Source organism: Cyrtonyx montezumae, unplaced genomic scaffold (assembly GCF_038088225.1).
Source record: "Cyrtonyx montezumae isolate F1298 unplaced genomic scaffold, pur_monq_1.0 scaffold_8, whole genome shotgun sequence".
NCBI lineage: Eukaryota > Metazoa > Chordata > Aves > Galliformes > Odontophoridae > Cyrtonyx > Cyrtonyx montezumae.
The window spans coordinates 10,599,771-10,615,471 of NW_027072089.1; the positions used below are offsets into that span (position 1 = coordinate 10,599,771).

Sequence of the window (15,701 nt, forward strand, 5' to 3'; positions counted from 1 at the left end):
ATCAGAATCACTGCCTTATGACTGCCACAACATATTCCAGATGTTTCAATTTATCTCTTATCTTTTGCATAAAAATAATTTTATTTTCTCTTATGGGAACTTTTAAACTGTTATTCCAGAATTCATAGTATAATCAGGTATGGTGGGAAAAATAAAATTTCCTTCTCTCTTTCATATAAAATCAACTGCAAAATAGGTCAAAAGTGAAAAACTAAAAATTTCAGAGGAAAGTGTCACTGTGGAACTGGAGGCTGTACCAGATGAGGGCCCTGTGTAGATGACTGTGAGACGATGACAGACTCAAGGTGCTCAGCCCACTTCCATATCCTTTTCTTGCATTGCTATGTCTATCTGGTGCAGATTCAACCATTTAAGTGCTTCTTGAATTCTGGCAAGCTCAGTGCCATGATCAATGTCTAATTGCAGTGTCACTACTCACCTACTTAAATACTTCAGTTATATTTATGGTATACTTAAAATAGGAGATTAGAAGAATTACAAAGAGCCACAACATGCTGGACAAACTGGGAAATTTTCAGCCTGCATCTGCCTCTGTCATCAGGGGAAAGAAAGAGGAAGTTAAACTTTTCTATATTTCTATGAGGTTCAATAAGACCAAGTGCCGGGTCCTGCACTTTGGCCACAATAACCCCATGCAATGCTATAGGCTTGGGGCAGAATGGCTTGAAGAATGTAGAGAGGAAAAGGACCTGGGGGTGTTGATTGATGCTCGGCTTAATATGAGCCAGCAGTGTGCCCAGGTGGCCAAGAAGGCCAACAGCATCCTGGCCTGTATTAGAAATAGTGTAGCCAGCAGGAGCAGGGAGGTGATCATCCCCCTGTACTCAGCTCTGGTACGGCCGCACCTCGAGTACTGTGTTCAGTTTTGGGCCCCTCACTACAAGAAGGACACTGAGGCCCTGGAGCGTGTTCAGAGAAGGGCAACAAAACTGGTGAGGGGTCTGGAGCACAAGTCTTATGAGGAGCAGCTGAGGGAGCTGGGATTGTTTAGTCTGGAGAAGAGGAGGCTCAGAGGAGACCTTATTGCACTCTACCACTTCCTGAAGGGGGGTTGTGGTGAGGAGGGGGTGGGCCTCTTCTCCCTGATAAATAATGACAGGACGAGAGGGAATGGCCACAAGTTGTGCCAGGGAAGATTTAGATTAGACCTGAGGAAACATTTTTTCTCTGGAAGAGTGGTCAGGCACTGGAATGGCCTGCCTAGGGAGGTGGTTGAGGCACCGTCCCTAGCGCTGTTCAAGAAGCGTTTAGATGAGGTGCTAAGGGATTTGATTTAGTAGTTCAGTGGGTAGGGATGGTGATAGGAGGATGGTTGGACTAGATGATCTTGTAGGTCCTTTCCAACCTGATGAACCTATGAACCTATAAAATATATCCAAGATAAGGCTCTAAAATTCTTTTTAAATGTAAAAGATTTTATGTGTGTAAGTTTTGTAGACATACCTTTCTCCAAGTAACACAATTACCTGTGTGCTGGCCAGAGGGAAGCACAAAGGTGCTTTTCACAGCTTTAAATCAGGCTAAGTGCAAACAAAGCACACAAGCTTCACATAGAATGGACTTCCAATAACGATGGTGATACTTACATTCCCACACCCTGAGCCTGGCAGAATTATCAGCACTTCTAGGATTTCTTTGTCTCGCCTTTTGATACTTTAAAATTTGCTGAAGGTGAAGTCTTTCCATGGTACTCACACTTTGTCTGTACAAGTAGGGTATGATGGAAGGCATTTTCTCAGAAGTCATCTGTATGTTTAACCACAGGTGAGACTGGAGGAGGTTTTTATGCATACTTCATGTTTTCTCATGCTGAGGCTGGGTGGGATTGGCCATGACAGCTCATGTATGATAGTTGCATTATCTTCTGTATTTTTAAGTAGGATGAAGATTTTCATATTGACTACTCTATAAAGTTTTACTCCTTGATTTCTCTAACCCTCCATGACTTTTTCCACACTGCAACCTTTCCCTTTTCCATTCCCTCTAGTCCAGCATCAGGACTCTTCTTCCCTCTCCACTGCAAGGGTCATTTGCTACTGCAATGCCTGCAGTAGTGCCTTCATCTTCTGATCCCTACCCTTCAGCAATCTTCAGTACTTTCAGACTGCAGTTGAAATAATTTCTTTCCATCTCTTCTTCTGCCTCCTCCCATCACTGCCACTTACTGCATTTTTATCTGTGATATGTGTTTACAGAGCATAAAGCTTCTCTTGAGAGATGCAGGTTGAATTCTGCTTAGAATACCAAATGAGCCAATTGAACTTTTGATTTTTTAATAAACCTTTTAGCTCATAATAGTCATACCTTTATAAAATCATTGAAAACCACTGCAAATAATTGCAAAACTATGCAACAACAAAGCTGTACATTTATTTGTGTATAGATTTTTCCCTCAATATTTAATCACTTTTCTATATTAAATACAGGATTGTTGAATCAGTTTGTGCATACCATTAAGGAATTAACTTTTAAATTCATTTTTTAGGTGCAGAATTAAGTTTTCATTGCCACTGAAGCTATAGCAGGATGTTAATGATATATATTAAGTCAGTGTCTGAATGAGCAGCCAAAGAAGTAAGATGTTAAAATATTCCGAGATAGTTCCAATTTCTCAGAGGAGTAGTTATGCTTAGTGTTTACAAGGAATGAGATGTATTTCAGGTTCATTAACTCTGGCTGATTTTTATTTTTAACTGAAGTGTTTATATACAATTGGTTACTGTGAGAACTGTAATCCTATGTTCCCCCTACAACTAGCCTACGACTGATTGCACCTGGCAATGTGTAGATGAAGAGCACTAAGAAGACGACGAGAATAAGCAGAATTATGCCGATGATGATGTACTTCTTGTAATTTCTCCAGATCAGGTGGTACAAACACTTAAAAGGATTGACAAACCAAGAGAAGGATGTGTCTGGTCGGCTAAGGAAGAAGAAAGAAAAAAAGAAATAAAACCTTTTGTAAAGGCAGATCCAGTTAGTTTCAAAACTACCCCATAATAAAATATATATTTGACTCTAAAAAAGACATTTAGCTCCTGGGAGTCCATTAAAGGGTTTAGAGAGAAATGCTGTGATTTTCACCTCCCTCAGGTCATTCATCCATTCTCCAATTTAGGGCAAGATACTGGGTTCAGAATTAGAGAAAAGACTGTGAGAAATCCTAAAGAAGAAATGTGAGCATCTTAAAATTGAGTATGAAATCTCTCTATTTGTTGCAAAGAATTTAGCACTGTGAAGGGAGTAAAGAGTCATTACATAAAGTCTGATTGTGTGATGATAGTCAGTGTCGTAACAGGCAGTCAACTCAGGTCTAGCATACTGCCTCAAATGACAGAGTCAGAAGAAGTTTTAAAACAGGCCTCCTGAAAACAAGATGAGAGGAAACCCAAAATCTAGGTAGACTGTATATGGGGGAGACTTGCCACCTTATGGTGGGGCATATCTGTACTCTACAATCCTGTCTTTCTTCCAAATGTTGTCCCATGTCATATTCTGCTCCATAACCAGTTTCTTCACACTGCACAGCAAAGCTGGCTGCATAGCCAGGGAGGCAGTTTTCCCCTTAGGAAAAATATTGTTGCAATCTCTCCTCTGGTATGCCACATTACATGGGAGGTCATTACACCTCTGACTTCAGCAGCCCTACCCCTGCAATGAACTGAGACGACATCTATCAGCAGTGTACGATGGCATGATCTGCAGAGTGCAGTAGTGTTGAACAGCACTAATAACAGTAAAATTGAGTACGAGTTTTCTGTGTTATCAAAAACCTCTATAACAGTGCAGATGGTAAAGCAGTCAGGAGAATAAATTTAAGACTGAGAGTTACAAAAAATAATGGACATATTTTACTTCAGAGAGCTGCTTAAGGAGTTTAAACAATAAGTCATCTGGAGAATTCAGTATTCAGAATGTAAACCTGTCAAAAACTCAGGAATCTCAAAGGCCAACAGAATATATTTTAAGTTTGTTTTATAGTGAGAGTGGAAATGGCCAGGAAATACATAAAATGCCCTCTGGATTAAAAGGAATTGCAAAAAAGTGTATGCAATAGAGTCATTACATCACATGTTCCAACTAAAAGTCTTTTCATAACCTTTACAGGGAAAAAAAAAACAACAACCCAACCAACTGGCTCATTTAATTTGTTTTCTGTGTGACACAGGCAACAGAGTTTAGTACCAGTTATAGGTACATGTGTTGTAACAGAGCGTTTACCCAAAAAGCATCCTCTGGCAGAGATGGAGAGATGGTGGTTTTGCCAGTAGGAAATCACATCCACTGTTAAAAACCATGCACATTATTTCTCATTTGTTTAAGTCTCCAGAAGTTTAATCTTTGTCCACCCTTTCTGCCTTTGGGTAGAGAAAGATATTGGATGAAATGATTAATTAAAGGCTTTCCAAGGCTCATTCTCAATGAGGCTTTGATGCTTCTAATGTCCAAACCTAATTTATATCCTTTATATGGCTATTGGCAATTACACCTTTATGCCATTTTCTCATTTTTAATGTTTCATGATGTATATGGAACAAACAAAAAATAAGCAGAATTTGCAGTGATTACCTTTACAATTTGCTATTGATTTTTAGAATTTTTAATAGCAGGCTATATAACATCTACCTCCCTATTATTGTAGAATAAAGTACTTGAGTCATAATAGAATCTATTTTTTTCTACATGCCAAACCCTCAGCTGATTAAATATTTTTTTAATGTGGCAAATAGTGTAAGATAAAATCTCTTAGGTCATCTGCTTTTGTTAAACCACTTGAAATGCCCTCATTAAAAGCACTGATAAAAAATAAGCATCTTCATTCTTTGACTATGAAGTAAATAATAAAATAGACATGTATTGTTAGTTAAAGAGAAACAATTGCAGTGTGGCCTGATTTTAATGTTGTACATGTGATTAATTTATGCAAAAATAGAAAGGTACATGCAGCAGTCAGCTTTTAACTGATATTTAGGAACAACCTGTGCAGATTCTTTCCCAGTACTAAAACTCTGACTCCTAATGGTCAGATTATAAAAAAAACAGGCATAACTATTTAATATAATTGTTTTACAGCACTTGAAATGTTAATGGATTATATTTATCCTCTTAATATAATAAATATCCCTTTGACTTTAATTGGTGGCCAGGTATCAGATACAGACAGGTAGTTACTAATGAGGTTATCATGCATTAGATCAGCTACAGAACAAGCCTGTGTGTGAACTCTAGATGAGGACAGACAAGCAGCAGTGTGATTAATTTTGGCTTCCAGAGGAAGACAATTCAGTTCACCTGGAATGTGCTGGCAGCTCAGAGCACCGGCAGCCAGCCTTGTCATGAGAAAGTGCAACGATGCACAAGTAAGCCAAATGGCTTGCTCAAGGTTAAAGTTGGAAAGAGAAGAAGAGCAAGGAGAACTCCTGCTGAATGCCCCGCACAGCTTTTTAATGAGTGTGCTCCCACTCACTTGGGTTTTTCCAAGGGCTCTGGCTCCTTTCGTGCTTTGCCTACTGGATTCTTCTCAGCTTCTTCTGCTGTCACTAAGTGAAACTCAGCTTCCACTTTGCCCTGCATGAAGGAGATCATATGTAAGCATCCATTACTGGTAATTATAATTAAATATTAGCAGGAACTGGCTCGTGGATAAATTATGGAACCAGATGAGGATGAAGGAAATTGATTAAAGAAAATAAGAGAAAGTCTTTGCATTTAAAGAAAAAACACACAGGAAAAGCCAGGCACAAAATCCCTGATTTATGCTACAGGACTGTGAGGGAGGAGTCCAAGACCCATAAATAACTTGTTTGCTTTCTAAATTATAATGTAACTTGTCTGAGAAGACTTGTTGCAAGATTAGTCATGGAATCACAGAATTGTTTGAACTAGAAGGGACCTTTAAAGGTCATCTAGTCCAACTCCCCTGCAATGAAGAGGTATGCTTACAGCTAGATCAGAGTGCTCAGAGTGTCATCCAGCCTCACCTTGAATGTCTTCAGAGATGGAGCATCCAACTCCTCTCTGGGCAAGATGCTGCGCCACACTTATTGTAAAAAGCTTTTTCCTTATATCCAGTCTAAATCTCTCCTTTTTTAGCCTGAAGCCATTTCCACTTGTCCTATCACAACAGGCCCTTCCTTTCTTATAATCCCCCTTTAGACACTGAAAGGTCACTATCAGGTCTCTCTGGAGCCTACTTTGTTCACATCAGATATCACATGTCCCTGCAAAGCCTAAATGGCTCTGTTGGGAAATGAGTGGCTTGGGTGGACCAGACAGTCCAGCAATGGGGAGAAATGTAGGCAGTCATGAGTGAGTAAGCAGTTGGGTCCCATGTCACAAAAATAAGATATCTAGAAATGAGATGTATGTGCAGAAAATGTCACGCAGTCCTAGAGCTGTGCTCAGGTGATAGAAAGACTAGAAGATTCCAGCAGCTGGAAATAAAATCAGCTTTCTTTGTGTGTGGTCAGAAGATGATACTGAGAGCTAATGCAAAAGGATAGCTTTGCTCAGCACCAATTTATTGATAATTTCCATAATTCAGAAAAGCCACAGGGGAATATAACTGGTGTTCTGTTTGTTTTCATTAAGACAAACCATTAATATTTGCTGAGTAGCCCACAGGATACTAGCACTAATAAAATGCCATATCCTCTACACCTTGCAGTAGAAAGGTGAGCAACCTGACTGAACTGTACATGTCCCTGCTCATTGCAGGGTATTTGGATGAGACGACCTTTAAAGATCTCTTCCAACTCAAATAATTCTATGATACTGTGATACTATGCAATACATAATTCGAGTTAGTTGTGTTCTTAGAATCAGCCACAGCTTATGCTGTGGAATTTTGAGCTTCCTAACTATGAGTTAGATCTTCTGCCATTGCACCCACAGAAACACCTGACTTTCTTCTCTAGCCACCGAGGGTGTTGGGAGATATGCAGTGGAGGAAAGTAAAAATACAGAGTGCTCTGGTTGTACTGGGATTATTTCAACCAAACCTCTGGGAAGACCACTGAAGCACATAGGGAGATCTTGTGCAATGACAGTGATGCTTGTTCTTTAAGTGACATATTCATAATTAGCACTTGTTTCTGTCAGGATCTCAGCAGAGCGTATCATCTTCAGAGAAAAGCTGTGCATGGGCAGTGAGCTGCCTACCGTGAGCTCCCCAGCCTTGATGAAAGGCCACCAGCCTCTGACACGCTTCTGCTGAAAGATGGAGATCTTGTTTTCTTCACATCCTGCCACAACCATGCCAACATCACAGCTCTTGGCTGTCTTTGCTGCTCGAGGGAACCCATTCAGGTTCAGTTCAAGGGTGCCTGGAGAGAGAAGGGATGTAACAACACTTCATTCAAACAGAAGTTTTCATAGAAGATACATGGAGCAATGCAGCACCTTGGCCCCAATACCCAGGTAAGTGAGGATCATTCTGTACTACCAGTGATTCATTTATATTGCCTCTGCATTGCTTCATCAGAGTTCCTAATCATTTGCTCTACAAGGAACAGAAAAGGTGATAATTTGGTGCCTCAAAGAATGATATTAAATAGTATGGTCTCAGACACCTTGTTGTACCTACCGTTATACAATACAGATATAGAGAGAACTCAGGTGGAGTTCAGCTTGTTTCACAGCATACTTACCCAAGAAATCATCTGAAGAGAGCCTTTCAAAGTCCCACACTTGAAGTACAAGCTCAGCAGGTATTTTGCGCTCTGTCTTTTCCAAGGAAAATATGTTTTCTCTTTTACTAACAACCATTTGTTTTTCTGCTGGGAGATAGTGGAATGGAAACACAAAGCGCCAGTTGAAGTTGCCCTCTCCTGTCAAGGAGTTGTAATGTACATCTGTCTCCTGTTTTTCCTCTTCCAGGCCCTTTATCCACCTACGGAAGCAGATAGTGGAATACACTTCCATCACCAGGGGAGCTTAAATTGCCAATGTTGTCATTTGGTAAAAGGCATGATAAATTAATAAATCTTCCCTAATCAGTAGGAAGTGACACACTGTCCAGGTCTGTGACACGCAGTAACAGCCATAGCTCAGGAGCCATAGCTACCTCCAAGCACAGGCTATGTCAATGGCCAAAAGTTAATACTGAAAACATAAAATTTATTTAGATCCAACTCCAAAATGCCAGTTAGCAATTTATTGTTGGCTTGTTTTGGACAGGCAAACACAGCATCATTCATTACTTTATTCATTACTGATCACCACATATTCATGTGTCATGCCATTAGATTCTATGTCCCAAGACTGACTTGAGTGGACAGTACTAGAGTCTATACTGATCGTTGTTGCAGTCTGAGGGTATGAGCATAGCAGAAATGTAGCTGGAGAAAATTCCTTAACTCTGCTTGTCTTCTTCTCTTGACTTCTGCTACAGCATGAATCATAGAATCATGGAATTAGAAAGGTTGGAAAAGACCTCTGAAATCATCTAGTTCAGTCACCCACCTACCACCAAAATTGCCCACAAAACCAAGTCCCTCAGTGCCACATCAACATGGTTTTGTAACATCTCCAGGGACAGTGATTCACCACTTCCCTGGGCAGCACTTGACCCCTCTTTTTGACAATAAATGTTCCCTAATATCCAACCCGAATTTCCCCTCGCTCAAATTGAGGCCATTCCCCCTCATCCTATCACTGTTACTTGGGAGAAGAGGCTGACTTCAACCTCGTCCCAGCTTCCTTTCAGGGAGTTGTAGACAGTGATAAGGTCGCCCCCGAGACTCCTCTTCTCCAGACTGAACAATCTCAGTTCCCTCAGCTGCTTGCCATAAGATTTGTGATTTAGACCCTTCACAGCTTTGCTGCCCTTTTCTGGACACACTCCAGGGCCCCAGTGTCTTTCTTATAGTGAGGGACCCAAAATTGAACACAGTACTTGATGTGAAGCCTCACCAGAGCTCAGTACAGGGGAGGGATCACTTCCCTGATTCTAACATTTTTGTGCTGCGCCCAAAGAGCAGCATTTTTCCCACAAACTCTATCAGTTCAAAAAGAAATGTGGAAAACTGTAACAATCCCAAGCATCACACTGCTCCAGGACAAATCCTTGCCTGGTGACATATTCAGTGCTAAGTGCACTCTGAGCTTAATGAGATATGTCTTCGTCAATAAGGCACAAAAGCAGAAAGCTCTGGCAGTGATAGCAGTGTCCTCATGCAATCATATAACTCAGTACAAAGACTGGCTGCCCATTTATGTCCTTGGTTTTTAGCTTGCACTGAATGTTATGCTTTCAGAGCTACTCTGCTACTTCTCTGAATATGCTCAGTTCAGAGGTGGCTACATCTGAGCGAACACTGGAATAACAGCTTCTCTCAGGGAAATGTGAGGGAAGATTTGCTTATCCAGTGTGCACAATAGCAGCACTTGCTTCTCACTGAGACCATGTGGCTATGCTGGTGGACGTTTCACCTGAGCTGATGGCACCATCTTGAAGAGACAGCTACCACACAGCATGGTCAGAGATAACTCAAGTTTCCCTGGTAAAACATGTGTAGTTATATCCTAAAAAGGAGTAAGAGATGCTTTGTTCTTCTGCTTACTTTGCAATTTACTGTGATTTTCAGGACCTGCAAGGGGGAGAACATCCTCCCTTCTCCATTCCATCAGTCCCAGTGTACTCTTCTCCAGCTTTTTGCTTCTGGTCATTGGCAACACAGGAATAGGTTTTTAGGAAAATTTATTTTTTCTGTATCCCTAGTGCCCTACAAATCCAGATTTTTCAGGACTACTATAGGAAGTACTCCAAAACAGGAGAGGTATTTTGAGAAGTAACCTGTTTCACTCACAGGAAATAACTGGGTTGAATGGTTTGGTTTATTCTCCTTTAGCTGAATTCTTTCCCTTTTACTGATGATTCCACTGATGGCTCTGAAACTGCAACAGGCATTTTGTCCGTAGCAGGGAGGAGATGGATGGCAGAAAGCGCTCATGGGAGGTTCTTCTGAATGTGGCCATGGCCATTTATCCACACACACTCCCCACATGGAATCACAGAATGGCTTGGTTTGGAAGGGACCTTAAAGACCATCTAGTCCCAACAACCTGCCATAGGCAGGGCTACCCCTCACCAGCTCAGGCTACCCAGGGCCCCATCCAACCTGGCCCTGAACATCTCCAGGGATGGGGCACCCACGGATACCCTGGGCAGCCTGTGTCAGTGCCTCACCTCCCTCTGAGTACAGAATTTCTTTCTAATGTCTAACCTAAAATGAAGTTAGAAAATATTTCTCACAGAAATAGTCTGGTATATTCTGGCTATAGTTCTCTCAGATGGCTCTAATTCCCTTTTCTTTGGTTATTTTATACCTCTCTGCTTGAGTGTAATCCCTTACAGTTCAAATTCTGTGTTTGGTTGCTGCTGTGGGTTTAATATTCTTCATTATGATCTCTTCCCAAATGGAAAGAAAGGACAAGAGTCATTTTTTACAGTTGATTTTAAGTGAGAAAAATGGTTAGACAGTACTCAATATAAATGACCAATTCAGACAGGAATTTAGAGCAAAGTATCAAGGTCACAGAAATAGCTCCTCTGAGAGTCCCGCAAAACATTTTTTGTGACTGATCTTTGAATCAAAAATTATTTTCCCCTTCAAAGACAAGTTGTAAAGAACTTACCCTTTTACATAGATATCACTTGATTTTTGCCCTGTAAAGATATTTTCATCTTCTAGAATTACATCTTCTGTATTCCAAATAATTACCCTCAGTTCATAGCTGAAAAAGAAAATAAACATTTTGCATAATTAAGATCGTGGTCATTCTTTTCATAGGCCTTTGTATGCCCACTGGTTGGACACAAATGTAGGCCTCCACTTTTATAAACTGAGAAATGCTGCATTTGTGCAAAACTCTTAAAACAGCACCAGTTTCAGATCCCTCCTGCTTACAAGAGAGTTAAGTGATAGAATACAGATAGAGGGTCCTCTCTGCTCTCAGAGCATGCTGAAAGACAGCAGCATCACAGCCAGCTTTGGAGGGATGGAAAATTCCTTGCTTTTTATGTGCTCGTTCTTTGCAGTTTTCTTTACAACTCTGCTGCAGTGAATCAGGTGAAGTTGATCTTCATGACATCATCAGAGCAACCTCCAAAACTGTAACCAACTTGTAATAAAAATCAGAGTTCCATAAGAGGTGCATTTCAGAAGAAATGGCTAAAATGATTATATTTGGTTCAATTCAGTCCATTTAAAAGGAAGAAAAATACTGTTCAGACAATTTCACTTAAGCAAGCCCAATCATCATCTTCTAATGCAACAGCAAAAAAGAATTAAATCCTTCCCATCCTTTCTACTCTCTATGTGCAAACATTTCTGGCAGCCATCCAAAGCTCTACAAGTTTGAACTGAAATACACTGCAGGTGACATAAAAAAAATAATGTTCAAAAATTTCAGTATGCCTGTTGTATGAGCCGTATAATAATAATAATTAATATATATATATATATGTTTGGGAACACCAACAAATGTCTGTCTGTTTGTTTGTTTATTTATCTTGGAAATGAACTCGGTCCCAGATGTGAAACTTTGAAGAGTCACTGTCCCCGGAGGTGTTCAAGAACTGTGCAGATGTGGCACTAAGGGACATGGTTCAGTGAGCATGGTGGGGTGGGCTGATGGTTAGACTACATGATCTTAGTGGTCTTTTCCAACCTTAATAATTTTATGATTCCATGCTTCTATGATCACTAATGTGGAATGTTTTCACAAAGCTTTTGAGAATTTGTGGAGCCTGGAACATCTTTTGTTGCAGCAAATAAACATGTCTAGGCAAAAGTTGTAACTCATCTTTGCATGTTATGTTTTATGTTTAATAATTAATGGTTTGACAGTATTTTTCTATAGGTTTTGTAGACTACAAAAATGACAGCAGCAGTTTGCTTTTGTACGTATTTTTTGTTTAAAATCTCTTTTTTCCTTGGAAAAAAAAACCTGATGTTAAGGTACAGAACGTTCTGGTCTGAAGAAACTGATTGTTACATATATTCTTATTTTGGTCTAATCTTGGCTTATATGAAAAGAAAGGAAAATAAGCAAGTCTTTATTAAATTGTTCAAACATAGATGAGGCATGAGTAGAATCTACTGCTGCTTCAGACAGAAAATTGCCAAGAAATCTTTGCTGAAGGATAGGAATAAAAGTGATATAGGATGACCTGACAACTCTGTAAGTCATTTTTTATTTTTCACTTACAAGTATTAAATAAGCTTGAAGAGTTATATGTAATATTGAATATAAAGCAGTAGTGTCCATCTGAAATTTGAAAAACTGCTGTTCCAATTCTGTCTACTGACACTTTATGTGTTTCTTGATCATTACTTTCAACCAAGTACTGAAAATCCAATAGGTAAACTACTGCATCAGATTAATGATTTCACTCTGTTCCTAAGAACATTACATAGCTGGTGGAAGTGTTGAAACAGAATTACTTCTTCCAGCTTTTCAGATGGATGATCTGGCCAGAATTATTGCCTCTAGGCACCTGTAACTTCTATGTGAAAGAGGGATGTCCTTCTAGAAGAAGTGCAGTAGCCTTGACTGTAAAAGTCACCAGCAGTTCTTTGATTTGTTTAATTAAAGAGACCTTATTAGACAAATTTCTTGGAGTTAAGTTATGTGAATCTATGAAGACTTTTCTCAGGATCACAGAAATTTGTTATGATAGCTCTTTTACTAGTTCTTTTCACATATTTAAGACTCAGTCTTTGAAGAATTAAGCCACCATGCTTCAAAGAAAGCATAGAGTATTACCCTTTGGGTTTTCTTGGTGAAATGTCCACTGGGGGTCCTGGCAGAGGCATATGTTTTGGAAACATGTCAACCCACATCTGTAAACGACCCTTGAAAAGAGGAAAAACATTTCTGTAACTTTATTTATTGAGACTTTTAAAGGTTTTCAGTGTAGTTCAGTCTTTCAAAACCACCGCTTCCTCTCTGGGCACCAACCAGTTCATTACCCTGTAACAATCTCATCTATAAGCTATCTACACAATGTATTTTTCATACATATATTCTATCAATCTCTCAGTAGTTTGGTAAAGTTGTAATTGAGTGCAAGGTAAAATCCATACAAAAATAGTGCATAATGAACATTTAAAAAGAACCAAATCCCAAACACAAGCAGTGATTGTATTAGGTTAATAAACTAAAGTTAAATTTAAAATAATAAGTTCAACAGTTATACCTTGTGTGGCTACTGAGTATTTAGGTAACTCACTGTATACAGATGTGCAACAATATCCAGGTTGATACTTCCAAATTCTCATGTATGGTATAACACCTAGATGCTGTCTCTGCAAGTTTGCAGATAAAAATTGAAGTTACAGTACCTGGAAGAAAGGAAAACTTCTCCTGGGTCTACCATTACCCTACCATCTCTGAGCTGCTCTACCTGTTCCATGCCTGGCTTATCCTTATGGTAGAGAGGCCGAGTCTCAATATGCTCTGGGACCAGTTTGTATCCAACTCCAGGGATTTCTTCCCAAGAACGTAAAACCTTTAAGGAAAGATGTTCATACGATTCAACTGGCTCCTCTACAGGAAAGGTAAAACAAAAAGAACAACCAGAGCTAAATTAGCATGCTGAACCCCTGTGAAATATGTTCCATTAAATATTAAAAATGGTCATTAAAATCTGATTAAATTAAAAGAAAGATTAGCTCTCAGTTAAGGAGAGTCTCAAAGCACATTTAGTTACTGTAAATGAGTGCATTCACTGTGGTAAATAGAACAGTAGAACTTAGGCAACAGTTCACCGATGCTTACAGTGAATAATTTCACCAGAAATTATACCTATGGCTTTGTTTTGCCTTTTGATGGCAACAGCAAAGGTTCTTCTGGAGAACCAAATCACACCTCAAGGGAAGAACAGCAATATGAGGACTGAAGGCCATGGGCAAGGACACACCTTCTGAGCAGCTCAGCTTTGCCAGCTTCCTCAGCCTGGAGGAAAGCATTTCAAGGAAGGGGCAAGTCTTAATAGTGCAGGTGGTGTGGTTATTGAAAAGGAAAGGAAGCCTTTTGAGCCCTTGAGCTTCTCATTTCTCCCTTTTGTGTGGGTTCCTCTGGAGATTTGAAGCAGGGTGTCTCACTTTCCCAAGAGTTCTGCTATCTCAGAGTTGCTGGTAGATTTCAAAAGGTTTGATTTAAACAGTATTGAACCCTTCCTTAATAACACAGAAAGGCAGGATAACCCTCTGGTTCTGAGTCCTGACTCCTTTTTTTGCAGTAGCACATATATGAGATGTGATACATTTCATCTAATTTTATCCAGCTAAAGGCAAGGCCTTTAGGATCTGCTACTCAATCATGGGTTAATTGGCTATTGGGACAGATTATTCTGTTTGTCACAGGCTCCTTTCTAAAGACTGTTCTCACATCTTCTGAAGATGCTGTTTGGTCTTATTGGATACTAGCAGCCCCAGATTACCTTGGAGTAAATATTTAACTTCCATACTTCTGGAGCAAAGTTAAATTATTTTCACTTGCTATTTAAATCTGGACATAAGGCCTTCATGTACTTTTTTCAACACCTGCAAAGTAGAAATTTTACTGCTTCCCCCTTTTCAATACTTCTCTAAAGCTCAAATCTGTGATCTTTTATAGTTTTACAGACCCAAGTGATGAACAGCAGAAGGACTCAGCAGGAAATAAGAACCCATATGGGCCTGTGAGAACAGCAGTGCACTATAAACTTCACAATATGCTGAAAAACTTGTGTGCAAAAGCTTCTCAAGAGATGGACTTCACCATCTGATTCTGTATTTCCTTGCTTTTAGTTTTCATCATGATCTTGTCTGACATTGGTTGCTCTGAATCTCGTTATACTGAACCAGACTTTAATCTATATCATGGTGTTATGTTTGCTCATGTGCGTGAGGGAAACAAGCAGCAATACTGAAAACTCTCTTAGGCCAACAAACTGAAAATAGACCAGCATTTTCTCTCCAACAGTTTTGCATGAACAACATTTCACTGGAGGAGTATCCTGTACTTTTTTTATGCCAAAAGGAATTTGCTCTGAAATAAATAAACACAGAGAAGTGAGCCGAGTGTTCTCTGCTATCTCCAAGATCACCTTCTTTGGTTCCTCTTTGTCTCTATCCTCATTTCTTTTTTTCTTACTTTAATAGTACACAGGATACGTAGCACAAGAAGAAGGCCCCAGCTATAAGAAATATTACTATAGCCAAAGAATGACGAACTACTTCATTACCATTCTCATCTTCAGTGAACACTGTCTGTCCCTTGAAGACTTTTGTTCCTACTTGTATCTCTCCTGGCCTCATGAAAGGCCCATTTATTCTGTTGTCCTTACACAGCTTAGTGAGGATCTCACTTGGCTTGGTTGCATCTCGCCATGCATTGTATCCTTCTCTGCAAGGAGGGAACAGAGTAGAGAGAAATGGCTGAGGTTTTCCCTTGGCAAAATGGGCAGCCAAGAGAAAAGAAGGACTAGGTATTCTTCCCTGTTCTACCTGAAGAACTCAAATCTACATGTTCTATCTTCAGGATGACATTTAAGGAAGATGTATTCTGTTGCTCCCTTGTGCAAAGGGAGAAGCTGAGATTGTCTGGGACCTGGAAGATAAAGAAGTACTTCATACTAGAGCTAGAAAGGTTTTGGGTGTAGTCCATGCTACTGGATCTCTTTTTTACAT

The 15,701-nt window shown here is 39.8% G+C and overlaps 1 protein-coding gene across 1 annotated transcript in view; it reads right to left on the reverse strand.

The window, feature by feature from the left end:
* Nucleotides 1-1,753: 1,753 nt before the first annotated feature.
* The window catches only part of FER1L6 (fer-1 like family member 6), an 81,757-nt gene continuing 67,809 nt past the window's right edge, over nt 1,754-15,701 (reverse strand). Inside the window, exons 34-41 of the mRNA XM_065752143.1 lie at nt 15,257-15,417; nt 13,433-13,575; nt 12,793-12,881; nt 10,660-10,758; nt 7,671-7,912; nt 7,183-7,346; nt 5,489-5,589; nt 1,754-2,944 (exon numbers count right to left, since the gene is read on the reverse strand). Coding sequence (XP_065608215.1) covers nt 2,758-2,944; nt 5,489-5,589; nt 7,183-7,346; nt 7,671-7,912; nt 10,660-10,758; nt 12,793-12,881; nt 13,433-13,575; nt 15,257-15,417 — 1,186 coding nt within the window. The 3' untranslated portion in view covers nt 1,754-2,757. The remainder of the gene's footprint in view (nt 2,945-5,488; nt 5,590-7,182; nt 7,347-7,670; nt 7,913-10,659; nt 10,759-12,792; nt 12,882-13,432; nt 13,576-15,256; nt 15,418-15,701) is intronic.